This window comes from Bacillus rossius, chromosome 1, assembly GCF_032445375.1.
Source record: "Bacillus rossius redtenbacheri isolate Brsri chromosome 1, Brsri_v3, whole genome shotgun sequence".
Lineage (NCBI taxonomy): Eukaryota > Metazoa > Arthropoda > Insecta > Phasmatodea > Bacillidae > Bacillus > Bacillus rossius.
This window is the reverse complement of record NC_086330.1, coordinates 74,772,509-74,785,547: the sequence shown is the minus strand read 5'-3', so window position 1 is coordinate 74,785,547 and position 13,039 is coordinate 74,772,509. Positions and strand designations below refer to the sequence as shown.

The window sequence follows — 13,039 nt, the reverse complement described above, 5'->3', positions numbered from 1 at the left end:
AGAAACAATTTAACATAAACAATATATTTATTAAATTTTCAATTTATTTTAATATTGTGCAGATGAAAATTATTTCTTGTAGATAAAGTTGTGGCAACGTAGCCCAAAAAGTCACAGAACATCGGGCATGCGCAAACATAATATCAGAGCAGTGAGGTGGCACTGTTGTCGATGTGCACAGTACATACAAACGTTGATCAAGTAGAAGGGGTATTTGCTGCATGGCATTAAAGTAGACAGTGATGTTTCTACCGCTCTAGCTCTAAAGCATGTTCACAAAAAGTGATCAGCGGTTGTGGTCTGAAGCCTGTGGCACGAATGTTTTACCATATAGAACGGTTGCACGATGGGTCAAAGCATTTCATGCTGGTCAGACTGAGACTGTGGATCTGCACCGCACAGGTTGGCCATCCATTCCTCAACATAATGTTAACATCATGAGTGGTCTCATTTCCATAGACCATCAGTGGACTGTCTGGGAAATATCCACTGAAGTTGGGCTCAGTCATTACACAGTGTGGCATATACGATATACTGAAGGAAAGACTTAACATGAGGAAAAATGTGTCCTGCTGGGTTCCACATCAATTCACTGACGTACAGAAATGGCGCCGGTATGCACTGGCTGGTAGCCACCTAGACAGATACCGCAATGATGGAGACACATTTCTGCAGCGTATTGTCGCCATTCAGAGATAGGCTCAAGCCTACGGCCCTGAATTAAACCATCAATCTAATGAATGGCATCACCCAGGTTGGCCACAACCAAAGAAGTTTTGTTAGGAACCCAGTCGGGTGAAGATAATGATGATTGTGGCATACGACTACAAGCGTATCATTCTTACGCATGCTTTGCCTCAAGGAGAAACTGTCAACGTTGTCTACTATTGCCGATTTCTACAGCACCATCTCCTTATTGTGTTGCATGACAATGCTCATTGTCACGTCGCGTAGGTCTTAGGAGGTGTGAAACACCCTCTGTACTCACCTGTCATTAGTCCTTGTGACTAAGACATCTTTCCTAAGTTGAAACAACCCCAGATTTCCTGACGTACTGTCTGTGATCCGAGCAGAAGATGCTCCGTCGCTGACAAACAAACACCATTCCAACTGTATCTTACAGCTTCCTGACATCTGGTAAAAGGTACAAGACTGTGCTGGTGATTGAATTGAAGGACTGTAATGTTCATTTGCTTGTATGTACATAGATTAGAGTCTTTTTTATAGGTATGTTGCCAGTACATTTTTACAACCCTCATATTCTAATGCTTGGAGCATATTTAACTGTTTAACTGCTGATGGAACTGGGTGCTGTTAAGTGCCTTTTGATCTAGAATGTCAACCATTCAAAAAGAAAGAAAAAAAAATGCTGGACTGAAGTGCTGAGATAAAAAAAGTGACAGTTCAAGTGCCAGGAACTTAGTGGTGCAATGTGCAATGAAGGATGGTGATCACGAAGCTCATGCATCATAGATTTATCCTGTAACTGGATTGGCCCTTGAGAAATGGGTGGTGGTTTGTAAATTTGCCCAGACAAACTAGAACAGCATTTTTATCCATCTTTTCTTTTAGCATGCATTTAGTATTACCAAACATGTACAGCTGACTGCACTAACTATATTAAGTAGCCATTATTTTCCCATACCTGCATGCAGGCACATGAGATTTGGTACAATGCTGTTTTGTAATTTCTAGCATGTATGTATACTTTAAAAGTTCATTCCTCTGACCTGTTATTAATAGGTAGAAACTAAAGAGTCCATTACTGTTTACTATCATATCTGTAACCTATCGCTAAGTGCTTGTCCCTACACAGTGCAACCAGGATGAACCACGGGGTATTGTACTTAAAATATGTTTAAGTTTTAATAATCCTATTTATCATAAGAAACCATTGAAAATGAACTTACAAACACATTAAGAAATACACTGAGCTCCTTTTTAGACACATTTTAATACGGTAGTAATGCCTTCGCATTGTTATAATGTGCCATATTTCTCTAACAAAGAAAACCAATAAAAACAGTAGGTCATTTTCATACAACAGAAGATTAACCACTGACTTCCTGAAAAAAAATGCAACATTGGGGTTTGAGGGTTATGAATGGGTCAAAACTTTCCTCATTTTAATAAGGACCCCATTGAAATAATTACCCTTTCCTCTGGAAGCATAAATGGTCATAAAAACGAGAGTTCACTGTTAAGATATAAAATAATGTAATAATATATAAATACAGTGGGACTTCCTACATTGTCATAACACAAGGCAGTCTTGAAGGAAAGTGCAGAGCAACAGTTGCCAAGTCAGTACATACTGGTTAGCAGGGAAGTGTACCTTTAGCACAGACCATAAGAGATGCGACTTGCGGGCCCACAGTTCATGCAGAGCCGGGAGACCATGACCACTGCGCTGGAGAACTCCCTGGAGACACAAGTGCTGGTTATTGACACGCGTGACGACACGCTGCGGGAACGCACCCAGAGCTGGGCCACTGACTACATCGACACCCTGCAGAGGTGAGTGCTGCCAACACGACAGATAGCAACTACAGTATCAGTCACCATGGATACTGTCACGAGCGGTTATACTAATTCAGTTCGTCAGATATTTTCAACCAGAGTCAGTTGTAACTTGTGGTTGAAGGATTGTGTATCCCCCCCCCCCTTTTTTTTTCCCCTCTTTGCCTGCACTGCCAAATTCAAGAAAACTAACACACATTTTAAAAGTGTTCTCACCAACGCCTATGCATGCTTTCCCATGGTCAATAAGAATGCAGGATTGCAGTTCCCAACTCAGCTGTAATAATTCGGTATAAATATTTTTGTGGAGAAAAATATCAAAATGAAATTTTATATAAATCACAGAAGTACTTACACTTCCCTAACTATTTTATGCCTCTAACTATAAAATTATAAGTTTATTTTTTAAACAAGTTAAAAAATTATGGATTTCAAGAAGGTCATAATGCCTGTAGCTGCTAAGACAATTAGGTAACTCTCTTGTGAGACCTGCCCGATAAAAATCCCAGTATCTATGTATTCAAAACCTTTGGCCTTCAGAATTACTAGTTCATAAAAACCTATCATATCTGTAATATCATTTCATGCAAAAAAAAATCAAAAAACTATCTACAAGTAGAGATCAATCCTGGGAATGACAATTTTCATAATATACCAATCTTCTTGAGCGAGAGAAAGACAATGCTACTGTATTTTAAACAGTTTTCATATTTATTTAGGGATGCATAAAACTCGAGCCTTCAGGTGTGACTTTAAGTCATCATTACTAAATTCAAGCTCTATTTTTTCTCTTAAACTCAAGATGTCCTGAGTTTTTTTCATTAAATTCAGTTTATACTTTTTTATATTAAATTTAACTTTGGTTTGTCACACTGTTTTTAGGACTTTAAATTTAACTAAAGCATGAAAACATAAGTATTGAGTTCAAGTTTGAGTTGCCGTGTCACAGTGGTAGTGGTTAATCACTACCATTGCAACGCAGTTCACCACAGAAGCTGAGATTGTAAACAAGACAACTGCAAAGTTATATAAGTTTTGAGGTCAACATTTGGCTAAACATAACTTACAAAAGATGTTAGTAACCAGACTTGTAGGTTACAACAGAGTTGGTCCATTAACCTTGCAGGAAGGAAGTCCAACGCAACCGTGCCAGAATGGCAGAGATAAACCACTTCATAGAGGTGCAGACGAATGAGTACGACGAGCTGATAAACACGATGGGTGGTATGGACGACCTCTTTCCGGAGGCATAGGGTCTTCTACTGCTGAGACAACACGAGCAACATCTCACAGCCCCAGCACCAGTGTTGCAATGCAGATGAACAAATAAATATATGTATGTTGTATTTTTTATTTAATTTTCAATTACAAAACATTACAAAAATATACTAAAAATTTTCAAAACATTTGTGGCACATGTAACTATTAAATTTATTATTTTATATACGTAGCTGTTTTACACATTAAATTAATCTCAACAAACAATATAACAGACTGCATAGCAATTTACACCTGACATGAATACATATTTGTATTATTATGCCAAAATATATATGAGCAAAAAGTGTATACATGTAAATCCCATATATTCCTTCTATTTAACTGGCAAGAATACAATACAATACTCTACTTTTTCAATAATAATTTAAGTGACAGTTCTAACAGTCTGTATCCTCCTGCCACTGTTCTGTTGACAGTGTTTGTAAACAACTTAAAGTAGTTGCCAGAGTTCATACATAGCCTGTGTACTGCTTCGCAAGTGACAGTTGGAAAATGGCTGTCACAGGTGCTACTTCTGGGAACTGTAACATCTGAGACAAGATACGTGATACAGACTAGATTAGTTAATAATGTAACTAACAGTGACTCAAAACAATTTCATGGACATGCACCATCGGGTGTTTAGTACAGGTGGACGAGAATGGCTTTTTTACTTCGGAATTGGATTCGGTTCGGGAACAATATTGGATTTTCAGGATCGGGAGCAACAGCATTGAAATTATGTCACTTAACTTGGTGTACATAAAAAAATACAGTAGAACCCTGTTATAATGTTTTTCAAGGGAGCACAAGAAAAAAAAAAAACATAAGCAGGAAATCTCAATTTAGCACTTAACAATGTTTGAGCTTTGTGCCAATGGACTCACCAAGCTATGTAAACAACTTTAATGTTAAAACCAAAGATAGTATACTTGATACATGAATTTTCTGAAACAAGCCAACAATTTTTCAACTTTGTCTTGTTCCCTGGTTAAATTTTATTTGTCTTTAGAGATACACTGCCACATTTTTTGTAAAATTGTCTCACGATTCATGATGACAACATTAAGAGTGAGAACGTCTACTCCTTCGCCACCTGAAAATGTTTAATTTTGGGATTCCTACGTATCAATGAAAAAAAAATTATTTGTAAGCAATAGAAAACACTTTTAGTTATGCCCTCACTCAATGGTTGGCAACTTAAATATCGTAGGACTATGTACGTGCATCTGAATACCCACTGGAATGGCAAGGAAGAGAAGAGTTGACTAAGGGTGCCAACTGACACGTAACTATGAACATTGTGTACCTTCAGTATATTGCATAAAATTTTATTTTAACAAACTTCTTGTATTGTATGGCAGTGATTGTAAACACAAACATACATAAAGGAAACTTTTTATCGTAAGTGTTGGAATAATTTGGTTTTAAAACATTTTTTCCCCATTTATTGAATGTTAGAAAGCAAACATTATAAGCAGGAAATTACACTATTTATGAACGTTATATGCAGGAAATAAATACATTGTCCTTATGGGGGAAATATTGGGACTTTAAAAATAATAAAGACAAACATCTTTTTCCCTATTCATTTCCCCTAGGTAATTTACTTTTGATCATACATGATGAGCAACTGTAAAAACCATAAAACCTCTTCGATGTTTCTGAAAGAAATAGAAATTTATGGCTTAAATATTTGAAACCAAGATGGCATCTTTCAGTTTCTTTGTTAATATCTGAATGCTGTGTCCTTTCGAATGCGATGTGTTTGGCAACATTGTTCATTGCTGCTCTCATTAGTTTATTTTCAAAGTAAAATTATATTATTAAAAATATGTTTGATCACATTGAGTACTTTATTCAGTCTGAATTTTTATTTTTAACAACATTTATGAACGAGAGTTGAATTGTGTCACAGATCTGTGTGTTTTTGTGATTTCTTTGTCTGGTCAATACATGTGCAAAGTTGTGGTTTGTTACGTGATGTAGATTGTGAAAAATGTAAGCATATGTTTTTATAATATAAAAATTAGTTTGCCAGAAATTTTTTCTATTAAAAAAATTGGTTTTCCCAAAGTATTATCCTGAGAAGATAAATTAGTTTCCTAAAGTTCGGGAATGATCCTTTCCCGAATTTTATTCAGAGTTTCGGGATCATGTCCTACTCTAGTGTTTAAGCTTTATATCATATAAAAAACTTCAAGATTTTCTATGACATACAGTATGTACCAATAATGGTGCATGACCATAAAATTGTTTTAAATCAATCTTACTCATTGCAAGAATCGAAGTACAAATGAAGCTAGTATTATATTTTAATGTTTCTGTAAATGTGTTCAGTATAGGCTGTACAGCCAAACAAAGTTAAAATAGACCATATTATTATTGGGTAAATTAACTATTATCATTGTTCAAGTAGAAAATATACCTCGACACTCCTCTTAGTTCTTGATTTCAAGAGGCGGAGGTGAATGTTTGCCTCCAAATATAAGATGCATTTTAATTTAAGTAACACATTTATTTGTAACGTGAATGTTAACTAAAATGCATCATTTCTAAGCAGGCTTTTATACAAGCTGTGCTTGTCAACAGTTCATTTATTTGGCTGCATCAGCCACACATAAGGTGAGGTATTTCTTCAACATGTTAAGTGCTCTGAGTCTTTTTGAAATAAAAAAAAGAGCCACACTTGTCCTGGGGTGCATCTGTGATCACCAGTATTTTACAATGATGTGACTGTTTACTACCTGCAGTCGATTCTTGAGCTACATACTTAATTATCATCTTGCTTAATAATCTGCTCTATTTACACTAATGCATGCAGTCATCAATACTGTAAGCCACGTCTAATTTTTAAACCTCCAAGATCCAATAAAATCATAAATTTGGCGAATGTAAGATGTACACCACTTTCAGGTCAAGAGGTGACTAAAAAGGTGCATGTTAGATTAACAAACCCTGCAACTATGGTTGCACATCAGCCAGGCCCCCGACAAGCCTTGTGGAGCCCCCTGCGGCTACTTCCTCTTGAGGGACTCTATGTACGCGCCCAAGGTCTTCTGCACGGCCGGGTGCTCCACGTCGCGCAGGAACTCCTCCAGGTCCAGCTGGCGGTTCTCGCGCAGCCAGCTGGCCGGGCCCTGCCGGAACATCAGCTTGGTGCGGGAGCGCCCCATCGCTGCAAGCCAACGCCACAACACCCTGCACACACTTCTGCCACGGAGTGCCTGGCAGCAAGCTTCAATCGTCATAAAGAGGATCAACATCTAATTAACTCTAGCACACGTTACACCTAACAGGAATTACAGAGGTTGACAGGTGTCGAGTTAATACACCCACATCTTCGTTACGTTCATGTTTAAGGATAGAGAATACTAAGTAACTTGGAACAGAGGTGGATCTGGCAGCTTGTAAAATGGACAGGAAAGGAGTTCCAGAATAAGATGCGATCAAAATAGGAGTCAAAGAAACCTCCCTCCAGATCCATCACTGACCTGGAGCAACTGTCTCGATGACACGAGGCCAGCGGTCGCACGTCTGACTCACCGGGTATCTTGGACACACGAGCAAGGAACGCCTCCGCTCGCCCGATGCCGTCCGCCTTGTCCGAGGCCACCTCGTCGACGAGTCCCGACTGGAGCGCCTCCTCCGTGGTGTAGAGGCGGCCTGTCGTGAGCGCCAGTTCCGCTTCCCTGCGCGGCACTGTGCCGGTCATCACGTCCATGAACCTGCCACGCACACACGCTCACACTGCTGTGCAGCTGCTTCATGCAGTTGCCAGCAGTGAGTGCAGGCTTGTTTCACCCTGTCATGGTAGGAATTGAACACCCAAAATTAATAAGCACTAAAATAAATGTGATACAGATAATATAATATATAATTTTCTCCAATTGACAAATATTTACTTTAAACCTTAAAACTTAGGTCATTTCTAATGTATATTTTAAATAGGAATCTAAAGAGTACTGCTAGATTTTTATTACAGCAAAGTCTGTTACACAAACACCAGCAAACCTTGAATTCTAAAATCCACAGGATCAATTAGGTCACCTGCTGGAAAAATACCACATCAAGAGATGAATGTAAATGTTTCCAGCAGTGGTAGTAGTGTGAACATTAGGGCACTCCATCTTCTCCCAGAACTGTCACGGTGTTGTGCAATAAAGGAATAAGGATAATCACATTTGTTTTAATGGTGCTGGAAACAAGTGCTAATTCCAGTCTGTTCCTTTCATTGTGTAGTTATACCACATGAAAAATAAATAGGGGTGAGCCGATGCCGATTGCCGATTATTAAGATCGGCCGATTTTGGTCATTTTTGTCATTTGAATGATCGGCTTCATGCATGCCGATCCTTTTTGCCGATTACCGCTTTCTAAAGACAAAAAAAATCTCTATGTAACACAAAAGCGCTGACATATTTTTTGCTTCAGAACTGTTACTTGACATTTTTAAGTACCAACGTGTTTTAATCTTTTCTGCAGAAAAAAAAATTAAGTAAAGTTATTCTTAAAAAATAAACATATTCATGAAAAGTACGTTTGTTAAAAAAAAGTAAACAAAAGCACACCAAACCATTTAATAAGTCATGCCTGTTCTTTTCGCGATCGCGATTAAACAACGATAAACGCGAAATCACCGTAAAATACAGTTTTTACGTGAAATCGCCATAATACAGCATTTTTACACGAAATCGCAGTGTTTTTAAGCGAAATTTAAATATGAACTGGGTAAAAGACTTTTCTCGTCACTGGTAAACAAACACCGCAACATGGCTGCCACTGAACATGTCATAAATGCACTAAAGCAAACAAAAGCTTACAAACGCTCACGTTATAATGTTAAACTCAAAAATATACTGTAAAAATACGTAAAAATACGGGGTTTATTTTCCTATCCGGCATAATGTTTGGATAGATAAGACAAACAGACGAAGTTTTAAAAGCCTACGCACACCGCTCAGGGCACTGACGTCAGCTTGGAACAGCGACACCCGATAAATACAAAAGCAAGCAGATGATTGGGCGAATGGTGGCGATGTTTGGAACAGCCTTACGTGAGTGGCCATACCACATCAGCCGGGGGCGCTGGCATATAGTTGGAACAGCGTCTTAATATCAAGCAGAAAGCATTTTAAATCGTGCCAAAAAGCGGAAAAATGTAAACAAACATTCATTTTTGAATTGTGTGACGATAATTAGTTGGTCAACAGTGTGTTATAGATTTTGTTAAAGGGATTAATAGATTTCCATATTAGTTTATGGGAACAACTAATAATCAGTGTCTAAATCAAAAATTTGTCATATAAATATATGTAACCAATTTTTTTAGGGTATTCAGGTATGAGTAGTTTCAAGTAAAATTATTTAACTTAAGTAATTTGGAGCATATTTTACAACCAAATTAAAAGAGCACTAATCGGTCAAAAAAATTGGCATGATCGGTACCACATTTCGGGCATCGGCATGATCAGCAAATGTGGTGATCGGCTCACCCCTAAAAATAAAACATACTTTCTAGGAGCAATAAAGATAAAAATTACTGCATTAAAACAAAAACGAATGCATGGCTACCATGTGTGTTAGAAGCGGCACTTCACCCTTCAATAAACCACTTCAACGATAAAACTAAACAAAGTACAAATGGAGCCTCACATTGTAACAAACATGGTGACGAAACACCTGCAGTTCTACTGTTTTCCGACTCTAAACTAAAGTCTTTAATCCCCCACCCTTTCAGCCAACAAGACCTCACTCTTGACTCTTGAGTGTTACAATTTTTTTTATGCTGTGATGAGTCATACCCATACCCTCAACTTACCCTACCAGCTGTAAAGAAGTCCTTATGTCAAATTTATGACTCAGATTCCTCTATTTTTTTGTAGTAGCTTGTCTAGCTTTGGAACATTGGGATGGATGGCCAGAACCTGGCAAGGACTGGGGTTACGTGAATGGAGCAGTTTAGGTAAGCAAGGTAAAAGGTATCAGGTACATAGACATTTTATTCAAACAAAAGACATAACATAAGGTTACTGATGAAGTTAAGTCAATACAAATTTAGGCAAGGTTAAATACAATAATCAAAAACAAGGATTCTAGACAAAACGGGCTTCAAGGGTAAGCCGGCTACACCGTGTAAGCGTTCCCATTATACAACGCGCCGTTAACGCGAGTTAAAAGCAGTGCCAAGTATGCATTACAGTTCAAACTTATTTACTTTTACAAACTGCTGCAAGGTGCAGTTACAATTACGGAAAAGCGTTACATTGACAAAACTACTGCAAAGTGCAGTTACATTTAAAGAAAATTGTTACATTATTAAGAAAAGATCAAATACGTGCGACGACGTCTCAGGAGAAGATAGTTACCAATAAAAATACTAAGTTTCCAGTTAAGTTACGTTTAAACATTAATCCAAACAGAATAATTTTTAAGGTGACGGCCGAAAGGGAATTTAGACAAACCAATTTACAAATATATGACTACATTAAGGCAAGGGCCACCACCTCACAGACAACTCAAACCAACTTACATTTTTCCCCTGAGGTCGCACACACACGTAGTTCTAAGTGAACCTAATCGACTACATGCTCGTAAATTACAACGCTGACAACCGAGCCTGACAAAAATCAAGAAAGAAAGAGGCTCCTGACCAATTTACAACTCCTTTTATAACATCGCGCCGCAGCGCACGCATGCGCCAATCCACTAGGGGGGGGGGGATGAACGAGTAGACATAGAACCACTAGGAGAGGAGGGAAGGGAGGCAGAAGGAGGAGGGGAGCGGAGTGCCGGAGGCCGATGCAGCACGCACAGTTCAAATCGCTACATTTTTTTTAGCACCTGGCTTGTACCGCAGCTCAAAACTATCTCATCAATGAACAAACTCGAAAATTGAAATGAAGAACTTAGTAATGGCCTAATATTTAAATGACACCGAGTTTCATAATATAAGTGTATTTGTAACACAAGAACACATGACTTTGCTCATTACCAAGGTTACAGTTTCTGATAACTAACAATTTACCTGTCCAATACGTGAAAACTAATATTTTTTTTATAATTCAAAAACAATTATTTGGTTACTAAGTGCATTAAACAACTAGCGCCAGCAAATGTAATCAGCGAGGAAGAAATAACGTCGGCTGTGCACAAGTTCAAGTGCTGGCGGTGAGCACGTGAAGGGGCAGGCACTCACCACTTGGGGGCAACCAGCCCCAGCTGGGTCTCGTTCAGACCGATGGTGAACCGCGGCCCCAGCATGATGCGGTACTCACAGCTCATGGCGAGCAGGCAGCCGCCTGCAGGGCTGTGGCCCTGCAACAATACCCTCATGCCAAACTCGCAGGACCGACACGCCACCACCGATAAAACAAGCACATCAAGCTGCTTGAAAAAATTTTGTTTCAAGCATTTAATACTACTAGTTTTTATTAAGTGTTTAGATTTTAAACACTTCTAATGTGCACAGCACAGTTTGTAATACCAAATTTTTCAGAATCTATCTCGATTATTCTTACAAAAATTGCTGATAACCACACTGCTGGATCCTTAAGACTTTAATTTGCTGAATATAAGAACTCAATAAATTGTATTATGCAAATAATAATTTTAAATTCCATAATCCAATTTTTTTTTTCCAAAAAATATATCAAAATTTTGGAAAGATCAATAACCTTTTAACATAAATTAAATAATAGTATAAAAAGGATGTTTGCAAAAAATTAAACATTAAACATAATAGGAGATTATTCTAAAAAAAAGTCACTTTTATTTCCCAGTTGACTCAATAATAATGAACAAAATATAAAATACCTCAGATATTACATTAAGCTTTAAGCTACCAATTAAAAGTTTGTTTTTTTAAAACAACAGCCTTAAACAGTTCTTGAATTACACAAAACTATATAATTTTAGAAACGAAGGTGCAGGATGAAGGCACGTGAATCCAGACCGAGGACATGGAGGGGAGGGACTGAGAGACGTACGTTGATGACGGCGACCGTGGGAAACGGCGTTGTGTACAGACTGAGCCACATGTCCTGCAGCACCGTCCAGAACGCCCTCACGCGCTCCTGGTCCGGCTTGTACATCTCAAACAGGTCTAGCCCCGCGCTGAAGATGGTCTGTGATGCCTGCGAACAGTTACACCAACGTTTAGCATCGACTAATCAGTGTTACAGTCGCTCACATGAAGTTAATTTTCTGTGTTTCCACAGTTAATTAATGCACAGAACTCTACTTCTAAAGCTCAAAATTAAAAATATTTCTTCATAGAAAACTTGAACTGTCGCTTAGCGAACAACCAGCCTAACTAACCTTTTGGTAACTTTATATGATTTGATACGTGACGATTAGCAAAAAAAGTAACTTTCGACATTGTGTGCGAGTCCGCGCCTTAAAAGTCCACATTACACCCTCTGTAACCTACACTGGACGGTGACTTCTCTGTGAGGAATACACGGCGTGAAGGCGGAAGAGCGAGGCACTCACAGAGGTGAGGATCATGCCGCGACTGTTGTCGCTGCGCAGGCGGTCCAGGGTCCGAGCCAGCTCCTGTAGTAGCTCAAGGTTCAGGCTGTTTACAGGCGGCCGCTGCATGGTCACCGTCGACACCCCTGCGACAAGACCCGTCGCAACACGCACGCACAAGGCATGAGGCCATGTCCGGTGGTCTGGCGAGTGCACACATGTAGCAACTCAAAACACTTATCCCTTCATCCTGAACACTTTTGAGATTTAAAGATTTAAATACAATTCAGGCCTTAGAAAATGTGTTTTTTACTATCTATTTCAGCACCAAATAAGAAGAGAATAAATTCATAAATGGAGAATGCATGTGATAAGATGTTCAGTCGTTGTGTAGGGTTTGATGTTGAGAGATATCATGTGATTTATTGAATTACAGCAATTTAATATTGATGGGAAATACTTAAAATAGCTGGAAACTTTTTTTTATTATTACTTTCAGATCTATATATTCTAGTTTTTAATGGTTTTTATCCGTTAATATTTCTGGACTTAATAAGTAGTGACATAACATCTACCAAACATTACACTTTAATGTTAAACTTTAGTTCAATCTCAGACCTGCCAACATTCAAATTTAAAAAATCACGAGGTCCTCGATAAAAATTTCCAGGCCCATAAATACAGTTTAGATATAAAAAACAACAAATGAGAATCTTTAAATTTAAATGACATACCTGATGCATGTTACATGGTCTCTGCTTCAAAATTTATTTCAACAAATTATAGG

At 38.3% G+C, this 13,039-nt stretch overlaps 2 protein-coding genes across 17 annotated transcripts in view; one reads left to right on the top strand and one right to left on the bottom strand.

The window, feature by feature from the left end:
• Window positions 1–4,923, top strand: part of LOC134537833 (dynein regulatory complex subunit 3-like) — a 20,687-nt gene extending 15,764 nt beyond the window's left edge. The window contains exons 8-9 of one of the 2 annotated variants that reach the window (XM_063378694.1): window positions 2,378–2,517; window positions 3,647–4,923. In XM_063378694.1, coding sequence (XP_063234764.1) covers window positions 2,378–2,517; window positions 3,647–3,773 — 267 coding nt within the window. In that variant the 3' untranslated portion in view covers window positions 3,774–4,923. The remainder of the gene's footprint in view (window positions 1–2,377; window positions 2,518–3,646) is intronic. The other variant, XM_063378701.1, reaches the window with a different exon arrangement.
• LOC134537843 (enoyl-CoA delta isomerase 1, mitochondrial-like) overlaps window positions 3,856–13,039 on the bottom strand; it is a 25,635-nt gene continuing 16,451 nt past the window's right edge. For 9 of the 15 annotated variants that reach the window (XM_063378712.1, XM_063378744.1, XM_063378777.1 and 6 more), the window contains exons 3-7: window positions 12,274–12,398; window positions 11,769–11,915; window positions 10,979–11,097; window positions 7,327–7,482; window positions 3,856–6,958 (exon numbers count right to left, since the gene is read on the bottom strand). In XM_063378712.1, coding sequence (XP_063234782.1) covers window positions 6,745–6,958; window positions 7,327–7,482; window positions 10,979–11,097; window positions 11,769–11,915; window positions 12,274–12,398 — 761 coding nt within the window. In that variant the 3' untranslated portion in view covers window positions 3,856–6,744. Of the gene's footprint in view, window positions 6,959–7,326; window positions 7,509–10,978; window positions 11,098–11,768; window positions 11,916–12,273; window positions 12,399–13,039 lie in introns of all 15 variants that reach the window. The other 6 variants (XM_063378787.1, XM_063378808.1, XM_063378827.1 and 3 more) reach the window with 1 other exon arrangement.